Here is a 20,136-nt window from a genome sequence, read left to right as displayed (position 1 = left end):
CACCATAAAGCATAATCAAAAAACAAATCATTAAGGATTATAAGAGAGCTGTTTATGAGAAGAGTAAAACACACAGCAATATTTTTATACATACATATTTTTTTTTATTATGGATGTGTTTATTATTTTTTTTGTTTTAATTTTTGTAGATGATGAATGGGCCTGTAAATAATACTTTGAGTAGTGCAGTTCTACCTCTTAAATAAAAGTATTAAATTAGAGATTTAACAGGATAATGTAGCAGAAATATGTTTTTTGTTACCACATCACATGACTGAAACTGATAACATCACATGGCATGTAAGCTTTTTTATTTTTTTATTTTTTTTTACATTTGAGGCAATATTTTACTTAACATTCATTTCTCTTTCTTCTGTGCATTTTTTCCTGGTTTTCCAACAGTTCATTATTTTGCTTTATTTTTGCCTTCTCTCCTCTGACCAAATGTTGTTTCTTTTTTTTACTTTTCTTTGAAATTTTTACTGGTTTTCTGAACGTTGTACTATCTCCTTCAAATATTTTCATTTCATTTACAACCACTGAAATCTATTGATATTCATCCTTTTCTCTGTAAATGTGGTTGAAAATCTGTTTTGTGAGATTTGACTCTTCATTTACTGATGAAATTGACATTTTATCGGTTTCATTGTATTTGTAAATGTCTTTATTACTTCTAAATTTGCATTCATTTTCTTCTTGTATTCTTATTGATTTTAGAATCTTTCTCAAGTTTTTACTCTATTTTTGTATTGGATTTATTTAATCTGATTTCAAATTGAAGATACATCTGATTCAAACAGGTCCTCTGATTTGATTACTGTATTTTAGTGCCTGATTTTGGCATCTGTTGAGAATGTCTTTTGTTGAAAATATCTTTTGTTAGTCGGTAGGCTAATTTTCTTTTATTCTTTCTTGTTTCATTGGTTTTTTTATCTAAATCATTAATTTGTATTATTTCTTCCGTATATTTAAATTTGTTAACTTTATTGATTTTTGCATATTTCATTTTCAGGGACTTGGGGTATCTTGGTTGGTTGTGAATTCTGCCTTTTTCAAAGAAATCTTTACGCCTTATTTTCCCTTCAAATTATTTTAAGTATTTTACTTGTTCAGCTGCCTTTTTGAGGTTCTCCAAGAAAATTGTAATGTTGTCAGCATGGGCTAAGCACTTACTTTCAATTTCAGACTCGATTTTATTTACTGTCTGTTCCAATGTTTTTCACCTTGTTTTTCCATTTTATTACTTTCTGTAAAAAGAAATGATGCTGAACTCTCCATTGTCTTGTATGTTCTGTTTTAATTTTTAATTCTTCTGACACTTCTCATATGAATTTTACTTCTGATTTTGTGTTTGGAAGAGTCTGTTTAGTATTGTTAATTATGTTGGGATCCACACCAAATTCTTCTAGGATGTTAAATAAGGAAGTCCTATAGATTGAGTTGTATGCCTTTTTGAAATCTATGAAGACAATTACTTAGTTTTTATACCTTGTAATTTTTTCCCTTATTATTGTTTTAAGGTTTGATATTTGTTCTGCGCATAATCTTACTTTTCTGAATCCTTCTTATTCTTTCAGTTGCTAAGTCTATGATTTATTCAATTCTATTTTGAAGTGCTTTTCAAAGGATTTTGTTTGTTAAATGTAAGAGGGAAATCTGTTTATGGTGATTTACTTCTGTTTCATCTTCTTATTTATGTAGTGGATGTGTTAATTCATTTTTTGTAATCTTAATGGGTATTCTCTCAGTTTTCCATATATCTTCTCGCAAGTTCTTCAGATTTTTCTTGGTTGTTTTCATGATTCTGTAATTCTACTGCAGTCAAGCTATCGCCTGCTACTTTTTTATTTAATTTCTGGATGATAATGTCTATTTTCATTTAATTATGTTTGGATTTTTTAGTTCGTGCTTTATAGATTTTGGAATTGTAATCTTACCTTAGGTTCTTGGTATTTTAATACTTTTTCAAAGTACTCGCTGGAATTTTGCTGTTGTCTGTTCTGGCCTAATTTTCTATTTTTACCCTAAAACTAAGGCTGGGTGTTCCATATTTGGTAAACCCTTAAATTTAAAATCATATTAAAAAGAAATTACATAAAATTGTCATTCTTAAGTTAGAATAGCTCTTGATAAGGTGTTAAGTGTACTTTATATAGTATGAAAATTATGCCTACGCAATCTAGTCATTAATAAGTTGAAGCTGCAATAAATTAGGATAGTCAAAATAACTACTAAAAATTTTATTAGCAAATATTAAATCTGTTCTCATCAGAGATGATTCAATTCTTGGTATTTTTAACAAATTTAAAATATAAATAAAATTATGATTGGTGAAGTGCATAGAATCACAGATATTATAGCCATTATAAGAAGGTTTTTATGTGGTATTTCCAGTATTTTAATTGCAAGTCAGCAAAAGGTCGCCAGACAACAGAGCCGTAATTTAGTACTGTATAAATGCATGACCTAAAATTCTGCAGAGTTAATATTTCTAAAATTTGTCGAGAATCTCTTCATAAAATTGACCATGTTTAGTGACTTAGGTACAGTATAACCAGTGTATTCACTGAAGGGTAACTTGCTATCAAATCATACAGCTAAGTCTTTAATAGAAGATACCTTTTGTATTGCAGTATGATTTTGTATTATTCAGTTGCACAATATATCGGCATTTGCAAACCTTCAAAATTGAGTATGAAATCAATTTTCTTTTTGTAATTTAAAAGAAATGCTAAAAGAAAAAAACTAAAAAAAGAAAGATGTGAATAGCTTATGAATAAACTGTCATTTATAAATACTATGAAAATTAAAGAACCCAAGTGCATGCCTTGTCTTACTCCACATCTATTATAAATAGACTTAGAAATAAAATTATCAGTTTTAACATAGGAAATTCTGTTTGTACAAAAGGAATATGTTTTGGGAAAAACACATCGTTGTAATCATTAAAACAATTTGAACAAGATAATTATATTTTGAAAATAAAGTATTTAATATTAAGCTTTTTATTGAGGTCAGAAAGTTATAAAAATATTCTTCCAAAGGTACAGCCGCAACTAGTAGTTTGCATGTATCCTGTTTGTTACCAGCGACACACAGTCATGGTTTAATAATGCCTTTCATACAATTTTATCAGACATTAATATTATTATTATTATTATCATTATCACATTATTATTATTGTTATCATTATCATCATCATTATTATTCGCAATATTTCTGCCAAAGACTCATCTGTGTAAAAAGAATAACAAATTTAAAGACATTAAAATCATATCAGTAAACATTGTACAATTTAATTTAATGCTGAAATTTAAAAAAAATATGTAAAAACAGTTGCAAGCAACTACTTTTTCTTAAAGCCACTGTTTGATTTCAGCTTTTCTTCAGTTGTTGTGGTAACTTTATTAATTACAACTTATTCACCCACTCCACAAAGTACAGAACTTACTTTTTTTCACATTAAAGCACTTTCGGGCATAAGCCTTTTTTTTTTCTTTCTTTTCTTTTTCCTGTTTAGCCTCTGGTAACTACCGTTTAGATAATTCTTCAGAGGATGAATGAGGATGATATGTATGAGTGTAAATGAAGTGTAGTCTTGTACATTCTCAGTTCGACCATTCCTGAGATGTGTGGTTAATTGAAACCCAACCACCAAAGAATACTGGTATCCACGATCTAGTATTCAAATCCGTGTAAAAATAACTGGCTTTACTAGGACTTGAATGCTGTAACTCTCAAAATCAGATGATTTGGGAAGACGCGTTAACCACTAGACCAACCCGGTGGGTTTCGGGCATAAGCCTGTCTTCAGTAATGTTTACTGAATTTACACATAGGTAACATATGTTAAACTTTGTTCAGTCAATAAAAATTTAAATGTTATTAAAATTTACTTTAATATGCGATCTTATATTATAATCTTATATTATCTTATATTATAATATATTACTGTACTGATTATCTAAATTATATGAAATTCCTTATAAATTATAAATTACCAACTTAAATAATATTTATAAGAATATCCCTAGTGAATTCTGTCTGCAGATTCATTAAGCTGAATTTACATTTGTGTCTGGTTTAAAAGTATTTAATTGTACGGTGTTAAAGTGTACAGCGTATATTAAGAGAACAAACAACTCTCCCTGTTTTATTGTAGGTTATTCAACTTCAATGTATGCACCTTTTGTAGCTTGGCAGATGTCTAGAACAATAATCTAACTCTTGGCAGATGTTTAGGAGCATCTGCGGCATTATTGGACATATGAGTAGTATAGAAACCTTGGGTTCAACTGTCATTTTGCTTTCTATGAAAGTAGTGATTATTTGGAATTGAACCCGATGTCATGTTTTTTAGATGAACATGTGTTTGTAGTTAAATTTATGAGCTGAAAGAGTGGATTTACTGCAAAATATATAGCCAAACGTGGATTTGAGATGTCCCCCCAAAATTACAGCAAATAACCAACAATCAAATGAAGTTTGAACCTGAGGGTCTCTTTTCACGGGTTTATTCGATACATTAAAGAACGCCTACTCACATTGATGAATGTGTGTTCACGTTAAATTTACATGTTAAAACAGTTAATTTATTGAAAAAAAATTCATAGTAAAACAATTATTTTATTCATTGAATAGTTTGATGCTGTCATGGGGATTCCCTTGTCTCTATTAATAATGATTTCTCAACTATAAAGGGAACCACTGTTTTATTATTATATTCTCATCGAATCCAATCTTTCATGTGAAATTTAACTGCAATCACCATGATTAAGTGAAAATTTTATTATGAAATTTGGTCATCATTACTTTCAGCGATTGTGTAATATATCATTGATTATTATTTAATGTAAACAATAATCATTATTTAATGTCTATAATGTCAGTTTAAACTTCAAAATCATTGTTAGTTCCTTATCTCGAAAATGGTGTGTCCTAGGCCAATTCTAACACGATTTTGAATGGGTTAATTGATTAGGTAGTTTCCAACTTCCTGGAACAATAGCTGCTAGTTTCATGCGTCTAGGTCCCCCTCCCGGGGACCTAGACCTATAGTTTTATTTTATTATCACCTGTAATCTCATAAAAAGCCGATCCAGGATTCATTTAATTCTTTAGATTGTTTATTTTGTAACAAATTATCAAACTGTTTCCCTTCATGATGATATAACTTTGTCGCACTAAAAAAAGGGCCGATGAGATTTAATGTAATAATAGTTCTTTAGATTGACTCACCTTAACATTTTTCTTTTACTGTTGCTGTGATTTGCAACTTATTAAATGTTTTTTTTTTTTTCATATAACATCTAACTTTTATATGTACCAGAAATTAGTAAATCTAATTGATTTTTATTACATTTTAGACTAACTTCATATATAGTGTTTGACTCATCAGAATTCTGAGTAGCCAAAGTTTCTGAATAATAATCGATTGTGGAATCCTGATTGTGGCTTTTCTATTATAAAATTCAATTAATTCTTTTGAATGAAATCAGCTTTAATGGACATTCCCCTTCTAAAAATAATACTATATTACATCATCTAATTCTTGTTTTAAACTATCAATGTCGACTGCTGTATTAAAATGATTATCTTTCCTTTTAAATTTAAGATCATGGCATGCATAATTGAAAAATTTAATACTGTTTGGCTCTTTTACTTTTCGATATAGGATTTCATAATCGGGATCTTTTTTTTAATTTAAAAGAATCAGAATAATATACAATCATCTGGTTGTATCTATAATTACAATACAATTATCTTCATTATCGTGTGTAAATGGTACTGCCATAGTTTTATGTCTCTGCTTTATTGTTTAATCTATCATTTTCAAACATATGATTTGAATTTTCACGCACAGTTGTTTTCTTTTTTGATTTGATGTAATCAATCCTCGATATTTTCAAGTTCTTTTAATTTTGCTTGTAACCGAGTGTTACACTCAGATATATGCATCTTGATATAACTTAAAATTTTTGATGAAAAAATCTATTAAATTTTATTACATTTATATAAAACTTGGGGATATCCAGGAAGTTATTGATAGTATTAAATTATCACAAACCTTTTATGACATTCATAAGACATTCTCTTATTACATTCCTCTTATGATTTCACACTTTGACCAGTGACTTTAGACATTTCCACAGCAGCCGGAATTCCGGCTGAGATCAGTGTTGTAGTTCCATTCATGTCATGATATATGCAACAAATATTTATTACCATTCATTGTTTAATATGAACTATTTTATTGTAATTTCAACTGTATGTAAAACATAAATTATTTATAAACCTCATTTATAGTTCAAAAATGATTTTGTAATTTACTTATTACAACAGTAATTATAGGTACTTAGTACTAACACCACCACAGCTATAGCTTTATTTAAAAACAAAGTAGTCAATCGGATTTCGGTGGAAAATGGGCCGAAAATAGAGTTTAACATAAATAAATATTTATTTTATAAATATAATTTAATCAAACTTAATCTACGCTTGCTAACCTTGATTAATTAACACCGTAATTTTTTTGAGTATTTATTTAATAAATTCAGTAATTATTGCAATTTGATTATTTAAATAATAAATAATTGTAATTACTGAATTTATTTAAAAAATTACGGTGTTAATTAAGTCAAGGTTAGCGAGCGTAGGTTAAGTTTGATTAAATTATATTTATAAAATAAATAAATATAAATAACCATTTATATTCTGTTTTGAATCTGTTTCAGCCCATTTTCCACCGAAATCTGATTGACTACTTTGTTTTTAAATAAAGCTGTAGCTGCGGTGGCGTTAATACGTAAGTACCGTAATTATATATTAAAATGATCTCATGTTTACAGATTGCAGATATTTTAGAAAAATATGATGATTCTAGATACAATATATCTGAATATCTTACATTGTTATATTCAAAATTACACAAAACTGTAAATGTTATTGATTATAAACTTAAATGTAAAAATAAAACTAAATATAAATTATATTGAACATATGGAAAAATTGTCCAAGTTTACTATACGTAATTTTCAATATAAAAACACAGCGTCAAATATATTGCATAATATTGCTTTTGAATTGGTATATCAGAAAGAAAATTTAGAAAACGAAAGAAATTCTCTTTTAAAAAGAAGTTTATGTTTAATGTAAATCAAAATGATTGTATGTATGAAATGGTAGTTGAATTATATAAAAATTTAAAACCTATAATAAACTTTTTTATAATAAATATTCTTTATATATTAGATTATAAACAATTATATTCATATATCCAAATTTGTATAAAGAAATTTACAGTTCTAACCATATAATACCTATCAAAGAAAATTTATATAAAGAATATCTATCAAAACAGTAAGCGTAACTAAAAGACAGTTATGAATTATGACATCTTTATATTTAAATGCTTTATTAGGTAAAGTGTAATCTTGCATATTAAACACCAAATGGAAAACAGTGCAGAGCGTGTTGTAATAAAGCATTTATTGACTGTAATTTGTATGCAAATTTCTAAAATTGCTTTTTCTGAAATATGCTGAGAAAATATATTTTTATCTCTAATTAATCTGTTATAGATTACGAACTGCTTCTAGACAAATTTTTAAATATACATGTATATAAAATATAAAAAACATAAGCAATATATTGAATGATAGTATAAACCCCAATGATATTTCATTATTTACAAAGACAGCAATCTGTATAGGTACAATTGATGTTTATTCATCAAAATATCAATTATGTTTTCATTTAAGGCAAAATAATAATTTTAAATTGGTCGTATATAAAAATCAAAATGATAACAGTATTATTGTTTTCAATTTATTAGCGTTAAATCAAATTCCTTTACATGAATATTCTTGGAATGAAAGACTTGAAGTATATCATAGATATCGTAAAAGTTTGTCTTCCATATGACAGTATTACAGTAAATCGTATTTAATTTTTAGATGTGCAATTTAGTCGTTTTTATTCAAATAATAGCGTTTTTATACAATTATACATGTTTTTTTTTAAATTTAATAAATACAAATCAGTGGATACAGATAAATGTAAATATGGAAATATAATCTGCAAAAAAACACAGAAAAGTTGAAATAAGACATAAAAAAACAAATTATGTTACAAAAAACTTGCAATGAAAAAACAAATAAATTTTGTGAAGACGTTATAACATTATCAGTACTGGATAGTTTATTGTTTACAGATTATAACTGAAATTAATTAGATTGTATTTAAACGTATTTTAACATCGATCCACATAACCAGTAATGTATTTGAATAAAAATAATTCATCTCAAGTCTGTGTTTTGCTATATATTTTGCAGTAAATCCACTCTTTCAGCTTGTAAATTTAACTAGAAACACATGTTCATCTAAAAAACATACCATCTGGTTCAATCGCCAAAGAATCATTACTTTCATAGAGAGCAAAATGGCGGTTGAACCCTAGGTTTCTGTACTACTTATATGGTCCTTCAGCAATTTTTTTTTTTTGTTTTACAAATCTCAAATTTTTCTGTTACAACTTGTAATAAACCCCAAGCATAAAATTCCAAAAGTGTGATCTGGAAGATCTATAGGTGTCTATGCAATTGGATCTCTTCTCTGATTCAACATCTGGAGAAGCATTGTTCAGGAACATAACATCTCGATAAAAGTGTGGTGGAGTACAATCTTGTTTGAAACTATATCCTGCAGAAATCCAAGGAACAACAAAGTTTTCAAGCAGTCGAGGTAAGTTTGTCTTGTAACAGTGGGCTTCATGAAAAAACAGACTGAATGTACCATTTTTGTTCCATCATAATCAGACATTGACTTTTGGTTTGTCCCATTCATTTGTGATTGTTTGTAATTATTAGTTATTTTTAATTTTACAGATTACTATTAATAAAGGAACCATCAAGGGAAGTACCAAGCATTGTATTACTTGCAAGAAATACATAAATAATTCTGTGAATGATGAATTATTAAAAAAAATCCAGTGAATGTAAGTGTGTATATGGTGATGTAACGACAGAAGCAAATTTGGCGGAGAATAAAAAAGTGAAAACACATTACCTATCCAGAAAGGAAAGAAATCTGTTTGTGAATATTGCGATGAAAGATTCGGGTGTAAATTTTATTTAAAGAGACATATTAACTTTCATGGTAAAAACAAAAAAAAATAACTTTTGTCAAAAGTCTCTTATTCATGATAATGATTTAAAAAAAACAGTATATTGCACATAATGAAGAGAAAAATTATATTTGTAACTTTTGTCAAAGGTCATTTAATTGTAAAAGCAGTTTAAAGAGACATATTAATATTCATACAAAAGAGAAAAATTGAAACTTCTGCCAAAAGGTTTTCAGTTGTTCTTCTAGTTTAAAGATACATCTTAATATTCATAGAAAAGAGAAAAATTATATTTGTAGCTTTTGTCAGAAATCTTTTAATCTTAGTTCTACTTTAAAATTACATTTAAATATTCATACAAAGGAAAAACATTATATTTGTCACTTTTGTCAAAAGTCATTTAATCAAAACCATAATTTTAGGAGGCATCTTAATATTCATACAAAAGAGGAAAATTATGATTGTACCTTTTGTCAGAAGATTTTTAATAAAGTTCTGCTTTAAAATTACACTTAAATATTCATACCAAGGAAAATAATTATATTTGTAACTTTTGTCAAAAGTCATTTAATTGTAAAAGCAGTTTAAAGAGACATATTAATATTCATACAAAAGAGAAAAATTATATTTGTAACTTTTGTCAGAAGTTATTTAATTTTAAAAACAATTTAAAGAGACATATTCATTCAAAGGAAAAAAATTAACTTTTGTAAAAATCATTTAATCATAAAAAGATTTTAAAGATACATATTAATATTCATGCAAAAGATAAAAATTATGTTTGCAACTTTTGTCAGAAGACTTTCAATCAACACTCTAATTTAAAATCACTTTCAAATATTCATACAAAAGAGAAAAATTGTATTTGTAACTTTTGTCAAAAATCATTTCATTTTAAAAACAATTTAAATATGAATATTAATAAATATTCATACAAAAGAGAAAAGTTAGATTTGTAACTTTTGTCAAAAGTCTTTTAAACAAAATTATGCTTTAACATTACATTTAAATATACCAAGGAAAAAATTATTTCTAACTTTTGTCAGAAGTCATTTATTTAATCATAGACACTTTAAAAAGTCACTTATTAAAATTCTTACAAAAGAGAAAAATTGTTTGTAAATTCTACCAAAAAGTTTTTACTTTACAAGGCAAAAACCTCCCAAAAAATTAAGAATTTAAAAAAAACTTTATTTCTTTAAGAAATTTTGTTGTATATTTTAAGAGATTTATATTTAAGATTTTTTTTGGCTGATGAGTTTATTCATTTAATTCTATTATGACAGTTTTTAGAGATTTTGTTTTATTTTTAATATTTGTCAAACATTTGTTTTTTCATAGGAAATATATAATCCTGTTTTTTCTGCGATTACATTTAACATTTCTATCAGAATTTTTGCTACTTCAAAATTGTTTGTAATTATTGCCTGATTTTCCATAAAAACAAAACAGCCTATTCCTAGATTGTCCTTTTTGTAACTTTTTGTTTGTATCGCATTGTTTCTATGTTTTCCTTTATTCTTTTACGACTATCTAGAACACCATTAAAAGCAATCAGTCAACAGTCTCATTAACTTTATGCCTTTTATGATTTTAATCGTTTCGACAATTCCAAATAAATTTAACTTTAGAAAAGGCAATGGATATTGATATAACTTTAAAAAATTTATCATTTATTTCTATTTCCCAACAGAATCGTATACCTTTTTAAAAATGTATCTGTATAATTCTTTTATTTCACCATTCTAACTCAGATTATTAATTTTACACAAGCTATTTGTTCCGCCAAGGGTCTTCCCTTTCTATACAACCCTAATATATTCTCTACAACTTTTATAAAATTTTAAAGGTAACTAAAAGTAGAGAAATTCCTCTGTAATTATCAGCTTCTGTTTTGTGTCCTTTTTTGTATAAAGGATGAATTAGGGTAGACTGCCATTCATGTGAGATTTTTTCTGTATTCCAAATGTCCTAAAAATATTCATCGTAATTTTAAAATTTGCATCGAGTCCCCAACGTATGCTTTATTATGGGAGATCTGATTTCTTTACTTCTTATTTATCGGGAGGACTTGAGTTTTCTAGTTTAGTTACTGGTTCCAACAGTATAGCTTTTCTTTGGGTTTTTTTGCGGTTTTAATAGTTCTCAAAAAATAATTTATTAAAATTTTACTACCTCTAGTTATATGACTGTTATATTTAAAAATACTTTTCTTAATTTTTTAGAAAATAACTTTTTGTGAAATAGACTATTTTATTGTAATAAAAAGTGCAATTGATTTGAATTTCAGTTTTAGAAAAATGTTAAATACCAATTATGATGTTAATAAATGGCATTTTAAGTAACATCCACTTATAAACATTAGTATTATCAGTTAATTTTCAGTCTAAGTTATTTAATTTTTTTAATCTAATAAACAATGTTCCACAGAAAACAGGTTGATTTTTATTTAAAGTGTACACCATTCTTTTCATAAAAACAAATTAAATGTATTTCAGTTTGAAAAGGTATCTTCAACGTCTATGAAGGGCAATTCAGAATAAGCGGAGAGGAATGTCGTCATCAGGCATTGCCTTTCTCCATGGCAATGCCTCTCGGCCGCACACTGCAGCTGTAACAAAGAAGCTCTTGCAGCGTTTTCATTGGGAAGTGTTTGATCACCCACCATACAGCCCGGACTTGGCTCCATCTGATTTTCACCTCTTTGCTCACATGAAACTCTGGCTAGGAGGACAACATTTTGGCACAGACATCGAGCTACAGAGCAGCATAGAAACACGGCTGAAAACATAGGCGGCACTGTTGTATGACAAGGGTATTGGAAAGTTGGTACCGTGCTATGCCAAATGTCGAAGTGGCGACTATGTAGAGAAATAGCATAACTATGTAAGTACTTGTTACAAATAAACAATTTTTTATTTTCACTGTGGTTTTACTTTCGTGACCGATCGGACCTTGAAAAAAAAATAACCCTCGTATAAACTTCCTGTTACCTTCATCTAAGAAATGACATTGTTCATTTTGTTTGACGTATTGATTTTGCTGCGTGGATAGAGGTGGATATTTTTAACAGAAACACTTCTGAAAAATCATATTGAATATCTTCCAATGCGATATAAAAATACTTGGAAAACCAAGATATTAGAGTTCATCAGTAAAGTATACCGCTTTGAAAAAGAAAATAGAGGAGGAAGAGACAAAAGAATTTACAAAAAAAAAGGAAAATAATACTGTATATAAAATAAAAAACAAAAATTGTTTAAAACAACTGTTTTTAATTAAATAATTATATTTTAAATAAATATGAAACAAAACTAATACAATAAAAAAGGGAGGCATTCTCAATCACTTTCCTTATATTTTGATAGTGTGCTGGAGACTTGTAGGATGATTCCCATGTACGAGTATTACATATCAAATGACTGTGGATATATTAAGAGAAATCACAGTAAAACTTAATTAATTAGACCAGTATCACATTGTAACACAATTAATTATTTATACACACAAAATAATATTCAGGTAAACACATGGAATACACTAAATATAAAAATCAGAAGGTGTTAATGAAAATTATTTAAGCTCATATTTACGAAACAAGTTGAATGGGATATGGAAAGTTTGGGGTTTTATTATTAATTAGTACTATTTAAAAATTGACAAAGGTAACATTATTTCTGTAAAAAATGTTTAATTGTATTTTAATAAATTAGTGAGAAAATTATTAAATGGTTTGGTAATTTTTTAAACTGTAATAAATTCCTTTCTAATTTGTTTTTAATTAAGCCAAAGTATTGTGTTGAGTTGTATGAAAACAGTACTGTTTTCAGCAGTTTGATAGCAGTGGATATCATAAATCTTAATAAGTGATAAGTGTAAGATATAATAAGTGATATAATAATAACTTTAATAAGCGATTAATTTAATTAGTGATTATTCTCTTCGGCAAAGATTATATATTCATAAATATAAACAAAAGGATACATAAGCATTCTTGTTTTTATAAATATCAATCTACATATTCATACTTATGGGTACTGATCAGCCCATTTTTGAATTTAGAAAAACTTGTTATGATTTTTTAAGGGAACTCCAAAATATATTATATTTTAAATGGAATATACATAAACTTAATAAATATTTGATAATGGTTTAAGTTTAGCACAGTACTTTGGCTTGCGAGAAAAGGAATTATTACGATTTTTAATAGATCATTGAATTATTTAATAATCTTCTTACCTTGTCATTTTCTTTTATACAGATATCATTCTGTCATTTTTCAGAATGATAAATAATATAAATTAAAAATATATAAATAATTAATATATAAATTAAATAATATAATTAAAATATCAAAAAAATCCTGAACTTTCTGTATTCCATTCAACATGTTCATAAATATAAATTTTATTTTCAGTAATTATATTATTAACACGTTTTGAATTGTGAATTATTTTGTTGTTATTTTTAATGTATATTTCATTTATTTACTTTACTATTATTTCATGTGTTTACAAATAATTAATTGTTACTTTGTTATGATGCTCTGATCAAGGTTTTCCTACGGTTTCTCTTGATTGAGCCAGGTAAACAGCGGGAGAGATTTTTTTTTCATTTTAAGCGAAGGTTGTGTACATTAAGCGATAACATGTATAAAAATAAGTGTCAATTTTGGTGGGATTATTTACTCATCACAAACGAGCTTTGTCAGAATGTGGTAAAAAATTATGATTTCTCTTTTTGCTCATATTTTATATAACTCTTAGATTACATTATAGCATGCATTAAATTCAGAAAGAGATAATGGAAGCAACATTTTTGTTGTTCTGTGTGATGTATTATTTAGTATAATTATTAGTGTAAAAATTTTATCCTATTGGATTGCTACTGTGTTTGTTGTATTGTTTTATTAGTTTTCTTTATAATTTTGTATACTTTGATTGTAATTTTGAAAGCGACACACGTAAACCTTTTTTCCTCAAAATATGAAATTTTGTATGACTGTCGGTTTATGTTTCTTAGCAAAATGTCGATGTCTGTTATGCATTTCCTATTACTATGTGTATGTTTTTCTTATTTTATGCAGCATGTTGTCTGTAAATGAGAATGTGGTCATCAATATTGTCACATATTTTACTGTATTGAATCTTCAGGTTAGTCTATCAGCTGTTAAAGATGCGTGTACTTTGTGTAAGAAAGCTAGCAGCATGTTTGTTGTTTGTACTGTGTAGGATGACTAGATATGTTAAGGTAAACGTGTCAAAATAAATGTATACTCATACACATTTAAAGAGAAATATTAGAATATATTTAATTTATACCCGTTTAATGTGTATTAATTGAACTGATTGCAATAAATACTAAATTGAACAGACTTCACAGTCATTCATACATAGATATAAGTTACATAAAGACACAACATACAAAATAATAAAATTTTGCAAATCGCCTCATAAAAAACACTTATCATGTCACAGGGGAAAAAGTTAGATATTATTCATCTACGTGCTAAAATGGTTTCCTAACCTTTTGGAGAATGGTCATCATTAACAACAGGGCTTTCAGAAACTCCTTTGATGAAAGTGCTGATAATTGGTACTAAAGGTTCCTTAATCCAATTGAAAAATTAAGATAAATAATACAGATCAAGAATAAATGATTGAATGAAAATGACGGTAATTGATTTATTGTCATAAACATTGTTTCATGCCGATCTCCATGGCAGATTAGTTAACTTTTATCAGGAGGTCTGGGCTCGAATACTGGTAAATTTACCAGTTTACCAATTACTCGATAAATTTTCAAATAATACTAATTACAAAAAAGAAGCACAATTAAACTGCATTCTGAACAAAATATACATAAATGTATGCTCAAAATTAATTTTCATTACTGCCTTCGGAATTATGAATTGTCTTTTTATGATTTTTTTATGTTTATATATTTACATTAACATTATTTCATTTATTTTATATGAACAATTAATATAGACTTTAATCACATTAATCTTTTTTTATTTGTTGAGCTGATGCATCAGCTCAACAAATGCACCTGTTGCATTCTGTTGGCACCTGTTGCGTTCCTGTTGTTGCCTTTGGCAACAAAGGCACCTGTTGCGTTCGGTAGCTGGTCTAGGTGGAATCCACTGTTGTCTCTTTCCCGTGGTATTTCTTCTGGTTGTGTAGGTCCAATAAGGTTATCTATTAACAAGGATTTTCCTCGCTTTTATCAATACTGAACCCAACACATCATTAGTGACCCATCAAAAATTGAGAAAGCTTAACTGTAAGTTTTGATGCACCACTATATATGAGACCTGACTTGGTACTTGACCGACTACCGTTTGTTTTAATCTCCGCAGACACTAAAACAAGTTCATTCAGAAAACACGTTAGTCTACAGCGAGAGGATTTCAATTTTTACGTCAGAGATGACAAAAGGTGGTATATCAAAACTGCACATAATTGGTTTTAATAAATTTTACGTGAAACAAAAAACCTTTTTGACCTTTGTGTTAAGATAAAAAACTTTGTATATATAATCAAAATAATTGATTGACATCTCCTTAATAAACTATTTTATTTGTCAAAAAGACAGGCCTTCAAGGGACTGGTCATGCGATCATCACATACAAATGCGTCTACTATAACTCCACAATTTATAGTCGCCTAGGTAACTTGCATGTTGTGAATAACTGTCACCAGGAGGTCGGGGGTTATGTGCGTTTGAGCACTTATCACATCGTTGGAAGGCGTAGTGAGCCAAGACAGCACTGACCTTCAACTATGGTAAGACAGGTCATTTAGCTGAGTTGTGTAAGACGGATTAATATTTAAACCGATGACCACACATTCATCGTTGTATATCCCACCCTACAGTTAACATCCAAAGCCCTCTAACATTTCTTCATTAACAGTATCATCAGATAGGAAAGGTGATAAAATTTTAAACAATGACAACAAACATTTCCCATTAAATATCTTGCCCTACATTTAACATTCAACGGTCTTTAAAATTACTTTATAAAATGTGTTATCAGAATAGAAAACCGATATATTTAACAAACGACAAAAAAAATTCACCATTCAATATGACAACCTGCAACAATTAACGACCTGTAAGATTATTTCAGTAAAAATGTTATCAGAATAGGAAAGCCGATAATATTTCAACGAATGAAAACATATTCAGCTGTCAGTATCTCGTTTTATATTTAACATTCAACGCCATCCAACATTACTTTATTAACAGTATTATCAGAATAGGAAAGCCGAAATTATTTAAACAAATCACAATACACATTCACCCTTTAGTATCTCGCTTTACATTTAACATTCAACGCCACCAAACATTACCTTAGTAACAGTGTTATCAGAATAGGAAAGCTGGTAATATTTAAACATATGACAGATCTTATTCACCTTTCAGTATCTCGTATTACATTTAACAATAATCGCCATCCAATAATAACTTACTAACATTGTTATCAGAATAAGAAAGCCGTTAATATTTAAACCAGTGACAACACACATTCACCTTTCAGTATCTCGCTTATATTTAACATTCATCGCCATCCAATAGTGAATTAGTAAGAGTAAGAGTAAGTAAGTAAGTAATAGTGTAAGTAAGAGTGTTATCAGAAAACGGAATTTGATAATATTTCAACCAATTACTACACACTATCACCTTTCAGTTAACATTCATCACCACTCATAGTAACCTAGTAAGAGTTATCAGAATAGGAAAGACGATAATATTTGACCATATGACAACACATGTTCACTTTTCAGAATCTTGATTTAAATTGAACAATCATCGTTATCCAATAGTAAAGTAGTAACAGTGTTTTGAGAATTAGAGAGCCGGTAATATTTGAAAAATGACAACACACTTTCCCCTTTCAGTATCTTTCTTCACACTGAATATTCATCGCCTTCCATTAGTAACTCAGTAAGAGTGTTATCAGAATACAGAAGTCAATAATATTTATACCAATGACTACACAAATTCACCTTTCAGTATTTCATCTTACATTGAACATTCATCGCTATCCAATAGTATAATAGTAACAGTGTTTTCAGAATAAGAAAGCCGGTAGTATTTGAACAAATGAAAACACACAATCACCTTCAGTATCTCGCTTTTAAGTTTTAATTACAATAACTTTGTTGTAAACTAATAAAAGCGTTAATTTTATTATTAAATCTTTTTAGAGAATTTAATTTTGAGAAAATTGATGAAATAAGATTTATGAAGAAAAAATCAACTGTTATTATAAAAAAAACCTTAAAAAAATGTTATGGATTTATAAAAATAAAAAACAGTTGTTTTCAGTACACTAAATTAAAAATAAAATACTTTTTATTTACTTTTAAAAAGATACTTCTTGTGATGTATAGTTTTTTTTCATTTAAAATAAATATTCGAAAATTGCACCATTGACATCGATGCGCTTTTCCACTCATTTCCTTACATTTTCTGTCGCTAATCTAATGATATCTTCACGGTCGTTGATGAGGGCAGTAGCCAGTTCATCTCACACTTCTACTTTTTGCATTTACTTTGCATTTCATTGATCGCTATTAACAATAATCTGAGGGAGTAATGTACGATAATCTAGGTGGCCGATTTACAGGTCTACTTACAGTAAACTTTTAATGTGTCTTATCTCATTCGTTAAATGTGATGGTGCTCCATCATGGTTGTAAATTTTAATTCGTTTCACCTATGAGAAATTTTCAAGCGGTGTAAGAAATTAATTTTTTTTAAATTATATAAAATTTCTCGCCGTTACACGTTCTAGTATGAAAGAGCTTGTTAATTGCCACACCAAACTTTCAGTGAAAATTATTGTTGGAAATTTAACTCGACTATAATATGTAAGTTATCTTCAGACCAAACCACCAAAAAGGTGGTAAAACAAAAGCCTGCTAAGAAGGCTGCAGCCAAGCCGGCTCCGGCGGGGAAGGCCAAGCAGGCAGTTAAGAAAACCGCGGCCCCTGAGGCCCTGCGCCCCACCAAAAGGCGCCTCCAGCGGCAAACCCAAACCGGCCACCCCGAAGGAGAGTACCGGCATGGATTTCCTGTCACAAATGACAGTGAGGGATGTCCTGCCAGATATTATGATGGTCTTGCCACGCCTGCTCCAGGCATAATCTCTCAAGGACTGTATTCAGTCCTTAATAGAGTTTGGCTTCGGGAATGCGCGTTTTTTTTTCTCGCGTGTGTGTGTGTTCTGTTTCTTTTGTTACAAATACGTGAGAGACGTGTGTGTGGAGCGATTCGTGCCCACTTGGTCTTGGTCGTTGGATCACCGAAATAGAGAGGGAAACGCCTTTCCTTTTAATCCCGCCATCCCAAAATATAAAAGAAAATATAAATTCCTTTTTTTTCGTGTGTGTGTTCTGTTTCTTTTGTTACAGAAACCCACAACAGCCACCACAACAAACATAAATGGTTTCTTCACTGCGGCCACCCGGTCCCCCCAAACCCTTCCCGGACACACGTGTGTCTGGAGATTAATAATTATCTTGTGTAAAGAACCTGCTATTTTCTTCTTCTCAAAAGGCGATCGCCGCCCCAAAACCGCAAACGCGAATAGGCACCACCAAAAATTGTTAAGTTCCCTATTCCCTTTCCTTTCAAGAAAAAAGAAAAGGGAACGAGCGCAGCAGCCGTCAGCCCAGCGGCCACTGACTGAACAGAAGAACGAAGAAAGCTGCACTTTTCCCCATTCAGCCCTCCGGGGCCACAGGAATATCAAGGTTAATGGCATGTAACTTCGTTTACTGCCGATTCTCGCAAAGTGCAGGCCAAAGAAGAACGAAGAGGTCATCGGAAGGAGAAGAAGAAGATAGAAGACCGTCTACGCGACCCAACGTCCCGGACGGGGGTCCGGGAAAAAGCCCAGCATAGATGCGTCCTGAAGGGCAGCCATCAAAGAAGTGGATGAAGAGCTTCTACTTAACCTTTTCCTACATAACTTACAATTAAATCAGCAATTGCGACTTCCTCCGGAGAAGGGGGCGCATTGCTCCCTCCAAATAGCCAATGCCCCCTTGTGGCGTGTTCCTGCTAGCCAATAAAGCGTTAGCACCGAAAGGACTTCAGTGGACGGACTGAAGGGGAATCATGTCGGGAGCACGGGCTTTTAAAAAGCCTAGCCTCCTGCGGACTGACCCAGAATCGGGTATGATAATGCTGGACATGAACGGACACGGAACACTATAAAAAATCCGTCCATAAAACTTAAAGAAACCATTAAAATCATACCCGACATTAAAATAAACCCATAAACACGCCCGAATAATAGATAGATACAGCAGCAAGGGACATTGTCCAGGCTCTGCGTTTTCTAAGGGAGAAATGAAACCCGCCATCTTTGCGTTCCGTTCCGTTCCTCCAATCTTCTCTCCTCTCCTTTCCTAATAGTCCATGTCTCCGGTATATGTTAGTAGTAATTACAGAAATTTGTTAGGTTTTTTTTTTAAATAATAGGAACTCTTAAAGAAACTCAAAGATTCGTTTTACCAAAAAAATGAAATAAAATATTTGAGAAATAGTTTAAAACAACAAATTAATGAATTACTTTATCATGTAATTTAATTATTTCAACTTATTTTTTCATCTTTTATAATATCTGTTTTTTTTTTCTTGTTTTTTTTTTAGGTACAACAGAGGACCATTTCGAGTATGGTTATATCACAAATTAGCTGTAATTTTATCAAAACCAAGTGATATCGAAGCAATATTAGGTAACGTAAAACAATTTTCAAAAAGTCAACAATATGACGTGCTTCGATCTCTTATGGGTAACGGTTTAATTACATCAAAAAATCATAATTCGTGGAAATCAAATCGTAAACTTGTTACACCAGCATTTCATTTTACTATATTAAAAGGATTTCTATCAATATTTTATCAAGAAGCATCAATTCTTGCTGATAAGGTAACATATAATTTTACTTTAGAAAATGTTTACTTATTTTCTTTATTTTTTCTTTTTTACCGAT

General features: G+C 29.4%; 3 protein-coding genes across 9 annotated transcripts in view; all 3 read left to right on the top strand.

The window, feature by feature from the left end:
- Window positions 1–11,552, top strand: part of LOC142332975 (uncharacterized) — a 144,744-nt gene extending 133,192 nt beyond the window's left edge. For 4 of the 7 annotated variants that reach the window (XM_075379731.1, XM_075379732.1, XM_075379726.1 and 1 more), the window contains exon 5: window positions 8,886–11,552. In XM_075379731.1, coding sequence (XP_075235846.1) covers window positions 8,886–8,993 — 108 coding nt within the window. In that variant the 3' untranslated portion in view covers window positions 8,994–11,552. Of the gene's footprint in view, window positions 1–149; window positions 301–6,734; window positions 6,806–8,885 lie in introns of all 7 variants that reach the window. The other 3 variants (XM_075379728.1, XM_075379730.1, XM_075379729.1) reach the window with 3 other exon arrangements.
- Window positions 1–20,136, top strand: part of LOC142332974 (uncharacterized) — a 238,217-nt gene that overhangs the window by 73,333 nt on the left and 144,748 nt on the right. The gene's annotated exons all lie outside the window — the stretch shown is intronic.
- Window positions 15,745–20,136, top strand: part of LOC142333253 (cytochrome P450 4c3-like) — a 30,903-nt gene continuing 26,511 nt past the window's right edge. The window contains exons 1-2 of the mRNA XM_075380256.1: window positions 15,745–15,912; window positions 19,793–20,072. Of these exons, the coding sequence (XP_075236371.1) occupies window positions 19,932–20,072 (141 nt within the window). The 5' untranslated portion in view covers window positions 15,745–15,912; window positions 19,793–19,931. The remainder of the gene's footprint in view (window positions 15,913–19,792; window positions 20,073–20,136) is intronic.

The sequence above is a fragment of the Lycorma delicatula genome, chromosome 12, assembly GCF_047948215.1.
Source record: "Lycorma delicatula isolate Av1 chromosome 12, ASM4794821v1, whole genome shotgun sequence".
NCBI lineage: Eukaryota > Metazoa > Arthropoda > Insecta > Hemiptera > Fulgoridae > Lycorma > Lycorma delicatula.
This window is presented reverse-complemented; position numbering and strand designations above follow the sequence as displayed.